The sequence below is a fragment of the Saccostrea echinata genome, unplaced genomic scaffold (assembly GCF_033153115.1).
Source record: "Saccostrea echinata isolate AGI-Se365-2 ecotype Australia unplaced genomic scaffold, CSIRO_AGI_Sech_v1 ptg000046l, whole genome shotgun sequence".
Classification (NCBI taxonomy): domain Eukaryota; kingdom Metazoa; phylum Mollusca; class Bivalvia; order Ostreida; family Ostreidae; genus Saccostrea; species Saccostrea echinata.
Window position 1 is genome coordinate 10,487,180 of NW_026889795.1, and position 12,180 is coordinate 10,499,359.

Below are 12,180 nucleotides of genomic sequence, written 5' to 3' on the forward strand. Positions count from 1 at the left end.
TGAAGGGAGTATTCCTTCATTGTAAAAGAAAATTATAGAAAAAATAATGATCCTATAGAGTTTACAATATTTTTCGTCCTTTTCGATTATAATATGTCTTAGGCTTTTTTGTGTTAAACAATATTATAGAATATGCATAGAAATCATTTTAAGGGATAATAGATTATCAGTTTTGTACCAATTAATGACTACTCTGATGAAAATGGCGTATGAATAAACACAATAGTTCTCATTCACGATGCATGTATTTCCGATCTTGCGATTAAAATACTCATCAGAATATTCAAACATCACATGAAACATGTTTAAATTTTGCTAATCCGCGAAACATAACTGCATGACAATGCACCATTAAAAACCAAAAAAATCGTTGCTGCAGTGTACTCGGATATTTTCTATTTGAATTCCCTTTCATATGGAAAAGAACAGAAGTATTCCGAAGAATTATTTTTCTACCGGTCATGTGACAAAACAAAATGGCGACTTCCAGTCAGGATGAACGTCAAGTTGTAAATATTGATTTTTCTTTTCTTTTTGTTCTAGAAAATGCGATATTGCTATGTGCTATGTGTTAAATCTGATGCATATTCTCCATTTTTGGAAATGTGTATTTTGTATTGCTTACCGATTTTAATGTCGCAGTGTTTTCGGGTCAACTAGCAAATGTAGGCCCTTACCGTCTGATATAGTTAATAGGTCCAGCACAATACCCTGATAAAGGTATATAACTTGATAAAGCTACATAGCTTTATCAAGGTATTACAAATACCTTGATCAAGGCATTTTATGTAATGAAAATACAAAAAAATCATAAATAATAAATACTGAAAGTCGAGTTCTGAGTTGCTGTCAGGAAATTCACTCATGCATGTAAAGTACTCAAACACAAAGAATTCAGTATAAAAACATGTGAGGAGACATTCTTTTATGCTGTCTTCTTGATTCCAGAGTGCTTTTCAATGCACGAGTGAACACACTGACCCCAACTCATAATTCGATTTTTAAATTTAATTTTTAAAGATTTTTTTTTTGTATTTTCATGACATAAAATACCTTGATCAACGTATTTGTAATACCTTGATAGAGCTATATAGCTTTATCAAGCTATATACCTTTATCAGGGTATTGTGCTGGACCTGGTTAAGGAGTTGGTGTACCCTGTTTAGCTTCTGGGAAATATGAACAAAGTTACAAGGAATAATAACACAGCATTTTTTAAAACTGAACGACAACAGGTTATCAAATTACAAACCGATAATAACTATGTCAGACAGTGAAACTGATAAGGCAAGTGCAGTTAGCCAAATGTTAATTAATGAATTTTATACCTCTCAAATGATTTCAATTTAGACAATGACATCTAGATTTTCAGTAAAATTCAGTGACCTGTGTTTATTGTGTCTCATATCAAGTTCCCCTAAGGGGTTTCAACATTTTTTTTTCATTCATTTTGTAAATTTTGATTAGTTACATGTATTTGTCTTTGATTAAAACTTCTGACTGCAGAGGACAGCACATGGCATTTTATATGACAGAACATTAATATTTTCAGCTTCGTTTGACTCCTTCATAGCATTGGATTAATTAACCTTTTCATCAAAGAATTTCCCTTGTATAAATTTACACTAGGACAATGAAATTTAATAAAAATCTATGTGTTATGTTTAAAATATTATAACTTCTAAATAAAATATTATACAGAGTTGAGATTATATCAGCAGAGAGAAACATATGTTTAGGTGTACATTTATACCATTTGCAAGCTCAATACAGATTAATTTACAAGTAAATCAGGTAATTAAGAAAAAGCAGTCATTATCCTGAACACGTTAAATTTGAACTTTTGAAGAAATTTATTAAAAACAGTGTTATTATATTAAAAATTATACCACAGTTATATGCTGGAGAAAGGCCTAAATTCTTTATCATTATCTTAGTGGTTTGGATTTGTGATATGATAAGAAGTTCTTAATCGTCAGGGATAGGTGTTAACTCTCAGATTCACTTGCCCTTTGGGCAAGTCATCTAAATCTTTAACTTGCCTGAATGCAAAACTTGGTTGCTCAACAATGCCCAAAGTTAAAAAAGAAGAAAATAAATTTTTTCGATAAAAAAGTATGACCAGATACACTAGACTAAGTGTTTATTTGGCAAGATGAGCTACCAGAAAAAAATCTACGTCAATCTGTACATATGTACATAAATGTATTTAGTTATTCTAAATCAATTTAACATGTAAACACATACTGCCATGCAGCAATAACTCCCTATTTCCTTTATAAATAAAATTATATTTTTAAAAATTATTTCAAAAATTGTTAGGACCCTTTGTGAATTTTGATTTCTAGATATAACTGTGAAGCTATGCTAATGGAAAACAGTTGCTATGAATCATAATGATCTGGATAATTTGTGTTACATTCGGTGAGTGAATAAATAATCTATTTTTCTAATATTTAGGTAACAAAGTTATAAGACGTAGAGCGTATTAAGGCCATTAAAAAAAAATTCCTAGATTCTCATCCCCGCCCACCCCGATTTTTTACCCCTCCTTGATTTTTTTAATTTCTGCTTTTTCTTCATCTTGATTCTGATTTGGATCGGTATTCAACTACCATTCAACTTTCGTTTTAAATCCCATGAATGTGGGCATGAATTTGACAGCTGACAAGATGGTTATTGCTGTAATATGTATTAAACAAGGATCACTGGTTGTGAAGGACTAGTGATGATCAGTCAGGGGCATAATGCAAACAAGTTATTGTAAAAAATAACTCAAATGAGTTATTTTTTTGTCACAGTGAGTTACCTCTCTTGGCTATGACCTACTTTTTCCCGGCATTAGTAACTCAAACACGTTATCTTTCCAAAATAGTTTCAATAAATTAATAACTTGTTTAAGTTATTTTGTGTCATTCCTCCCTAACTTCAGACCCCGTCCACCAAAGGTTTTTGCTCGTGCACCAAGACAAAAACAAATGTTTGATTAAATTTAAACCTTGCTCAATCCAGAAAAAATGTTCAAAGTCTTGGGAAAATTGGGGAAAGTTTTTTATTTAACGATAAAAATTGGACGTATAAACCATGTAAATAAAACCACAAAATAAGGATTAAAATGCTGTTTATCTCCACCTCCTCACCAATTCTCTATTGGAGTCGGTGCACTCCATCTAGTATTACATAATGGAATCCCAAAATGCAATGCATATTGGCAGGAAATACAAAACTCCCAAGAAATCAATGTCCAAGTAGGATATAAAAATAACTTATTTTAGTTATTATTAAAAAAAAAATTGTGTGTGTAAAATAACTTATTTAAGTTATTTTTCTGATAACTTGTTTGAGTTATACCCCTGACTGATGATGAGTAGTAAGAGATATATAAATGGACCTCTACTATGACTTATATTTGGGCATTATAGATAAAACTGCACCGAATGATCAGGTCAGCACAAAATCTGCACAATGGAAAAAATATAAAATATAATCCGCCAGCCTACCTTGATTTTTCAAAAAATTCTGATGAGAATCTAGGAATTTTTTTATTTAATATAGCCTAACCAAAAAAGAAAACAGAAAAATTCACTTACCGCTGGACAGTTATGTTCTGTTGACAGTTTCACTTGCCTGAACCAAGAAATTACTTGCCTCAGGAATTGGACATCTGTTAATGTTGATCCCTGATAGTCCCCAGCATAAATAAAACAAGCTTATCTTTTAACAAGATTGGTGAGCTAGCGCTGTAGCATAATACATGTAAAATACAGAAGAAGATATCTGAACCATTTGTTAAATTTACTGAATTGATTAATTATTAATAGGAAGGCAGATTGGTGCACTGGGGGTTGAGTTTAGGGGGGTGGGGGGGGGGTCACAGTTCAGAATGGTGAATCTAAGAGTGTGCTTCACGTTGGCTATGGCATAACTCCTAACTGTGCTTTAAGCATTCTGTATTTTACTGTAATTTCAATTTCGAGGGGAAAAATAAAAGGTCAGTAGAACCAATAAGCACCTTCAGGCCTTTCCAGCAAGCTCGGAAAACATATCCGAGGTTGCCGTGGTTTTCCGAGCTTGCTGGAAAGATCCATGAAGGTAGATTAGAAAAGCTATGTATTCATTACAACTTTAGAAATAACAGTCTTGGTTTTATAAGACCCGAGTTACTGTTACTTTTTGTTCATTTACGTGCAGGTTAGACAACAAAACACGAAACTTCAGATCATATGTATTTTCAGATGATAAACACTAAATTGACATGTCTTTCCAACATACTCTGAAAAAGATTTTTGCTGTTGTTGTTGTTGTTTTTTCCGAGCTTGCCGGAATTATCCACTAAGGTGGTAAAACTGTAAGGAAAGCTAGATGTCTAGACTCTTGGCATTATATGGCCAAATTTTTTCTTGTACTTTTATGTGTAGGTTAGACAATAAATTAAAGAAAAATTCAGAATCCGGATCTAGACTGGTATTTAGTCAGCCCGGTCTCTAACCTACGAAATGTATACCGCGCATCAGACAGGAAAGGCCAGTGTAAATTCGGAACATTTCTATTTTTGTATGACAAAACGAAATTGTTATCGTACAGTCTATCTACAGTAGTTTTCCCAGAATCCCCGACCGTGAAGTTGAGCATGCGTATTTCAGAAATATAGACTAACGTAGTTGCTAGTGCTCAAGAGCGCTAGCAATAAAACTCTGTCATCATCGTTAATAATAATTATGAGAATTTTTTTCATCTGTGCTTCAAGATTTTTTTTTGTCTCTGCAGTCTGCCATTATTGAAAACTTAAACGTTAAGTTTCCAAAAATGGAAATTTTGCCTCAAAGCTAGATTTCACCCTATAATCATCTTTAACATTCAAACAGTGTTAAATCCCTGTAAACTGTAAACTGTTATGAAGGTGTTGCAAAACTGGGAACTTTTGGTGAAAGGGTTAAAGGTCTTACCCATGTGTTTTAAAAAAAATTCAAACTGTGTTCATCCTCCTTACACTGGAAACTGTAAGGAAACTGGGAACTGTTGGGAAAACTGGGAACTGTTGGAAAACTGGGAACTGTTGGTGAAAGGGTAAAAGGTATAACCCATGTGATTTAAACAGTATACATACAACATTAGTATTACATTTTTGTTTATATGGTTTGTAGGATGTGGAGGAAGAAGAAGAGGAAAGTAGCAGTGAGGAGTCAGAGGAGGTAAGATATATATCACAGTGAGGAGTCAGAGATAAGATATATATCACAGTGAGGAGACAGAGGAGGTAAAATATTTATCACAGTGAGGAGACAGATAAGATATATATCACAGTGAGGAGTCAGATAAGATATATATCACAGTGAGGAGTCAGATAAGATATATATCACAGTGAGGAGTCAGAGATAAGATATATATCACAGTGAGGAGTCAGATAAGATATATATCACAGTGAGGAGTCAGATAAGATATATATCACAGTGAGGAAACAGAGATAAGATATATATCACAGTGAGGAGTCAGAAGAGGTAAGATATACATCACAGTGAGGAGTCAGATAAGATATATATCACAGTGAGGAGTCAGAGGAGTTAAGATATATATCACAGTGAAGAGACAGAGTAGATAAGATATATATCACAGTGAGGAGTCAGAGGAGATAAGATATATATCGCTGTGAGGAGACAGAAATAAGATATATATCACTGTGAGGAGACAGAAATAAGATATATTTCACAGTGAGGAGACAGAGATAAGATATATATCACAGTGAGGAGTCAGATAAGATATATATCATAGTGAGGAGACAGAGATAAGATATATATCACATTGAGGAGACAGAGGAGATAAGATATATATCACAGTGAAGAGACAGAGGAGATAAGATGTATATCACAGTGAGGAGTCAGAGGTAAGATATATATCACAGTGAGGAGTCAGAGGAGATAAGATATATATCTCACAGTGAGGAGACAGAGATGAGATATATATCACAGTGAGGAGACAGAGATAAGGTATATATCACAGTGAGGAGACAGAGGAGGTAAGATATATATCACAGAGAGGAGACAGAGGAGATATGATGTATATCACAGTGAGGAGTCAGAGGAGATAAGATGTATATCACAGTGAGGAGACAGAAGTAAGATATACATCACAGTGAGGAGACAGATAAGATATATATCACAGTGAGGAGTCAGAGGAGATAAGATATATATCACAGTGAGGGGTCAGAGGTCAGATATATATCACAGTGAGGATTCAGAGGAGATAAGATATACATCACCGTGAGGAGTCAGAGGAGGTAAGATATACATCACAGTGAGGAGACAGAGGTAAGATATATATCACAGTGAGGATTCAAAGGAGATAAGATATATATCACAGTGAGGAGTCAGAGGAGATAAGATATATATCACAGTGAGGGGACAGAGGTAAGTATATATCACAGTGAGGAGTCAGTTGTAAGATATTTATCACAGTGAGGAGTCAGAGGAGGTAAGATATTTATCACAGTGAGGAGACAGAGGTAAGATATATATCACAGTGAGGAGACAGATATAAGATATACATCACAGTGAGGAGACAGAGGAGGTAAGATATATACCACAGTGAGGAGGCAGAGATAAGATATACATCACAGTGAGGAGTCAGAGGAGGTAAGATATATAAGACAGTGAGGAGACAAAGATAAGATATATATCACAGTGAGGAGACAGAGGTAAAATATATATCATAATGAGGAGACAGAGGAGATAAGATATATATCACAGTGAGGTGACAGAGAAAAGATATATATCACAGTGAGGAGGCAGAGGAGATAAGATATATATCACAGTGAGGAGTCAGAGGAGATAAGATATGTATCACAGTGAGGAGACAGAGGAGGTAAGATATATATCACCATGAGGAGTCAGAGGAGATAAGATATATATCACAGTGAGGAGACAGAGATGAGATATATATCACAGTGAGGAGACAGAGATAAGGTATATATCACAGTGAGGAGACAGAGGAGGTAAGATATATATCACAGAGAGGAGACAGAGGAGATATGATGTATATCACAGTGAGGAGTCAGAGGAGATAAGATGTATATCACAGTGAGGAGACAGAAGTAAGATATACATCACAGTGAGGAGACAGATAAGATATATATCACAGTGAGGAGTCAGAGGAGATAAGATATATATCACAGTGAGGGGTCAGAGGTCAGATATATATCACAGTGAGGATTCAGAGGAGATAAGATATATATCACCGTGAGGAGTCAGAGGAGGTAAGATATACATCACAGTGAGGAGACAGAGGTAAGATATATATCACAGTGAGGATTCAAAGGAGATAAGATATATATCACAGTGAGGAGTCAGAGGAGATAAGATATATATCACAGTGAGGGGACAGAGGTAAGTATATATCACAGTGAGGAGTCAGTTGTAAGATATTTATCACAGTGAGGAGTCAGAGGAGGTAAGATATTTATCACAGTGAGGAGACAGAGGTAAGATATATATCACAGTGAGGAGACAGATATAAGATATACATCACAGTGAGGAGACAGAGGAGGTAAGATATATACCACAGTGAGGAGGCAGAGATAAGATATACATCACAGTGAGGAGTCAGAGGAGGTAAGATATATAAGACAGTGAGGAGACAAAGATAAGATATATATCACAGTGAGGAGACAGAGGTAAAATATATATCATAATGAGGAGACAGAGGAGATAAGATATATATCACAGTGAGGAGACAGAGAAAAGATATATATCACAGTGAGGAGGCAGATGAGATAAGATATATATCACAGTGAGGAGTCAGAGGAGATAAGATATGTATCACAGTGAGGAGACAGAGGAGGTAAGATATATATCACCATGAGGAGTCAGAGGAGATAAGATATATATCACAGTGAGGAGACAGAGGAGATAAGATATATATCACAGTGAGGAGACAGAGGTCAGATATATATCACAGTGAGGAGACAGAGGAGATAAGATATATATCACAGTGAGGAGACAGAGGAGATAAGATATATATCACAGTGAGGAGACAGAGGAGATAAGGTATATATCACAGTGAGGAGACAGAGATAAGATATATATCACAGTGAGGAGACAAAGGAGATAAGGTATATATCACAATGAGGAGTCAGATAAATGATATATATCACCGTGAGGAGTCAGAGGAGATAAGATATATATCACAGTGAAGAGACAGAGGAGATAAGATATACATCACAGTGAGGAGTCACAGGAGATATGATAAATATGTATATATCTAAAGTTTAATATGATATACCATAGTTTCAATTTATAAATAGTTGCCTTAATTTTTTTTTTATTTTCTTCAGGATGTTGAACCAAAGCTTAAATATGAAAGAATTGGGAATGACTTGAAGAACAAGCTACTGTCTAAAGATTGTGTCAGCTGTCTGGCTGTTCATCCAAAGGTACAATTTATCTAACCAGAGTCTGATTATTCTGTAAAATGTTGAATTTGATTGGATAAAGTAGTCACATGACCAGCATGTTTACTTGCAATCAAAATCTTTTCCCATCTCAATGGAAGTTGAATGTAAGTCAGACCAAAAATTTAAGAGTCATAAAAAAGGAAAAGTGAGGAGGTGTTAGGTACAGAATTTATTCTACCTTAAAAAGTTATAATCATACAGTCTTATGTGTCATGCTCAATGAATATATTCTTCAGAGCAAGTATTCACATTATGCCTTTCACTATCATTTATAACTTGTTCATCTCATGGAATGCTAAATCATACACTTCAGTGTTCAAATCATACTTGCAGGAATTTGTCATTTATTAATTAGCACAAACTCATGGCAATAATATTTGTTATAAGATGCTTGCTAATTTGTAAAGTAATAGTCTCTTACTAAGGTTATGTAGTATACTGTATTGTCATCAACACAAAAATCCCAGTGAGGAATGATCCATATTTTTGTCTTGTTCTATTTATAGTTCCTAGCCCATGGGAACACACTGGGGGATGATCCATATATTTGTCACTGGGGGAGGATTCATATTTTTGTCTTGTTCTTTTTATAGTTCCTAGCTGTGGGAACACACTGGGGGATGATCCATGTTTTTATCTTGTTCTATTTATAGTTCCTAGCTGTGGGAACACACTGGGGGATGATCCATATTTTTGACCATGCTGGGAATGCTGTGAGAGATAAAGAAATAGCTGCAGTAAGTACAGATACTTCAAGTTACATTGAATATTTTACAAGTTACACTGATATGTTACAAGTTACATTGATATGTTAATTATACAGATATGTTACAAGTTATACTGATATGTTACAAATTACATTGAAATGTTAATTATACAGATATGTTACAAGTTATACTGATATGTTACAAGTTACATTGATATGTTAATTATAAAGGTATGTTGTAATTTACACAAATATGTTAATTATACAGATATGTTATAAGTTACACTGATATGTTAATTATACAGGTATGTTGCAAGTTACACCAATATGTTAAATATACAGATAAGTTATTTGTTACACAGATATATTTACATTTGCTATGTTTTTCTACTAAGCCAACTGTGCAATTGATTTGAAGTTCATTTTTGTGTATACTCACGCGTAGAAATATACATGGTGAAACTCGCGGTAAAGTGACGTCACAATGAGGCTACAGAGACGTTAATAAAAATGTAACGATATAGGGCAGCAAGAAATTCAATATTGAGCATAATATTGCTGCTTTTGAACTTGTAAAATGTAAATATATGGAATGTTTTTCAGTTTAGTGTGAATTATTGGTGTGTAAATCACACAGACTTGCACGTAGGCATATTTTTCATGAAGCAATAGCGCGCTTCATGAAATATGCCTACGTGACAAGTCTGTGTGATTTACACACCAATAACTCACACAAAACTGAAAAACATTCCTTAAATGTTAATTATATAAATATGTTACAAGTTTCACAGATGCAAATTACAAGTTACATATTAAATATGTTACAGTTACTCAGGTATTCTACCACACCATAATATATATAACAGATATAATGCTACTGAGTCGAGTTGAACAGATATGCTATTTATTTACAAGCATGTATATATTACTAAGTTACACAGATAAGTTACTAGTTACATATATATTGGTACTATTTACACAGGTATGTTTCTTGTTACTGAGATGTATTACTTTTGCTTATACATGTATATCATAATTATTATTATGCTATTTCATTACACATATTTGTTTTAGTTACACATTTGTCAGATATTTTACTAGTTACAGTACGATATTTTATAACAAATTCTTGTTGTTGGGTATGTTATAAATTGCTTTAACTATTGAGATGTTGTGTTATGTGTAGTTTATAGATCAACATCCCTGTTTATTACAGGAAATCAATATAATCAGGACTTCACAAACTGTCATGTGACTTCTATTTTTAGCACACCACCACTGTGAACCAGCTGAGTATAGATGATAATGGGGACCATATAGCCAGCTGCTCAGATGATGGAAGGGTACGATTTTTGTTTTCTGTCTCCATATTTTTTCTGAGGATCTTAGACTTCATAATCTTTCATGTTTAATGCTTATTTAAATGAGGTAAATTTTCACTTCAGACCTTATATGATGTGAATTTCTACTTGACCTATCTTAATAATGTAAATTTTCTACTTGACCTATTTATATGATGTAAACTTCCACTAGTGACGTATTTATATGATGTAAACTTCCACTAGTGACCTATTTATATGATGTAAATTTCCACTAGTGACCTATTTATATGATGTAAACTTCCACTAATGACCTATTTACAGGTGATGATATCAGGACTTTACACCTCAGAGAACAACCAGACTGTGAACTTTGACAGACCGGTCAAGGCCGTTGCCATAGATCCCAAATTTGGTAAACATGGCAGTGGAAAAAACTTTGTTACTGGGGACGATAAGGTCAGATGCTACAAATCATTGCATAAAATCTCATTTAAATCATATAAAAGGACTTAATTATCATTATTTTGTAATTTCTTAATGCAGAAATAAGTTTTGTTTGACTATTTAGATTTTTCCCCTTGACTGCACTCTTTTTTTCTTGGAAGTTTGAATCTGTGCAAGATTTATGGGTACAAAAAAATTCAGAGAACATCTTGTCTTTATTTGATGTTAGATATACTCTCTATATTTATGGTTAACACCCCTTAGCTCTGATGCTTCATTTCACCAACCAAATTAATTGTTCCAAAATCTTAATGGGCTAAAATGCATCTATTATGTCCCATCGTTGTCGTGAATTCATAGGCATTTAATGTATCTTCAATACAAGAAAGTTCATATGCAATTGTTATTTAACGCAGTTTTTCTAGGTTCAGTAAAAACATTATGTTCCCAAACTTCATTTGGGAAACATAAAAAAGTTGTGCTTTGAAAAAAAATGCAATGCTATGTAAATGTGGAAACTGTTGATTATAGGAATAAGGAGCCAAAATCATGTGGGGAATAAAATTTTGCATCGCAAGTGAAATATATATTAAGATGTTACATAGGTCAGAACCAGCGTTTAAAGGAACAATAATGAACAATGTTTGAATACAATGTACAGAAAAAATCTTTATTGTTATACTAAATAAAATGTATTCTCAGTTAATGATATGTACGTGGGGAGATATTTAAAAAAAAATTCTGATCACATAATGAGAAAAATTTACCCATGCATAAATTTCCTGTGACCACATTTACAGGACTGTACTGTATATATCTCAAGATTCAGATAAAAGTAGTTTCTTGAAAGATTTACATTACATGAATTGTTTTACAGAGTTGATTAATATAATGTTTCACATTTCTCTTTCATAAAAAATCTTAGAATTGCTTCCATTTACTAGAAGTCAATTTGAAGTCTCTATTCAGTATATATATATACAGTAAAACTCGTTTAGTACGAACAGGGATATAGTGAATTTACTGATATAGTGAATTTTTTTGGAATCCCTGACAAAATTCTTAACAATTCCTTGTAAATTTTTATGAATATAACAAACTTGGATATAGCGAATTTACGGATATAGCGAACTGATTTTGTGTCCCATAGAGGTTAAAAATAATGAAATTTACATCTTTTCTAGTGAATTTTCAAAGATCTCATTTTTTAAGTATTTTAAGTATTGAACTGACATTATTTTTTTGATTCTTTTAAATATGAA

At 33.3% G+C, this 12,180-nt stretch overlaps 1 protein-coding gene across 7 annotated transcripts in view; it reads left to right on the forward strand.

Moving 5' to 3' along the window:
• Positions 1-458: 458 nt before the first annotated feature.
• LOC133202058 (vacuolar protein sorting-associated protein 41 homolog) overlaps positions 459-12,180 on the forward strand; it is a 158,123-nt gene continuing 146,401 nt past the window's right edge. For 6 of the 7 annotated variants that reach the window (XM_061337837.1, XM_061337835.1, XM_061337836.1 and 3 more), the window contains exons 1-6: positions 459-509; positions 5,145-5,192; positions 8,327-8,425; positions 9,100-9,183; positions 10,421-10,495; positions 10,796-10,930. In XM_061337837.1, coding sequence (XP_061193821.1) covers positions 477-509; positions 5,145-5,192; positions 8,327-8,425; positions 9,100-9,183; positions 10,421-10,495; positions 10,796-10,930 — 474 coding nt within the window. In that variant the 5' untranslated portion in view covers positions 459-476. The remainder of the gene's footprint in view (positions 510-5,144; positions 5,193-8,326; positions 8,426-9,099; positions 9,184-10,420; positions 10,496-10,795; positions 10,931-12,180) is intronic. The other variant, XM_061337838.1, reaches the window with a different exon arrangement.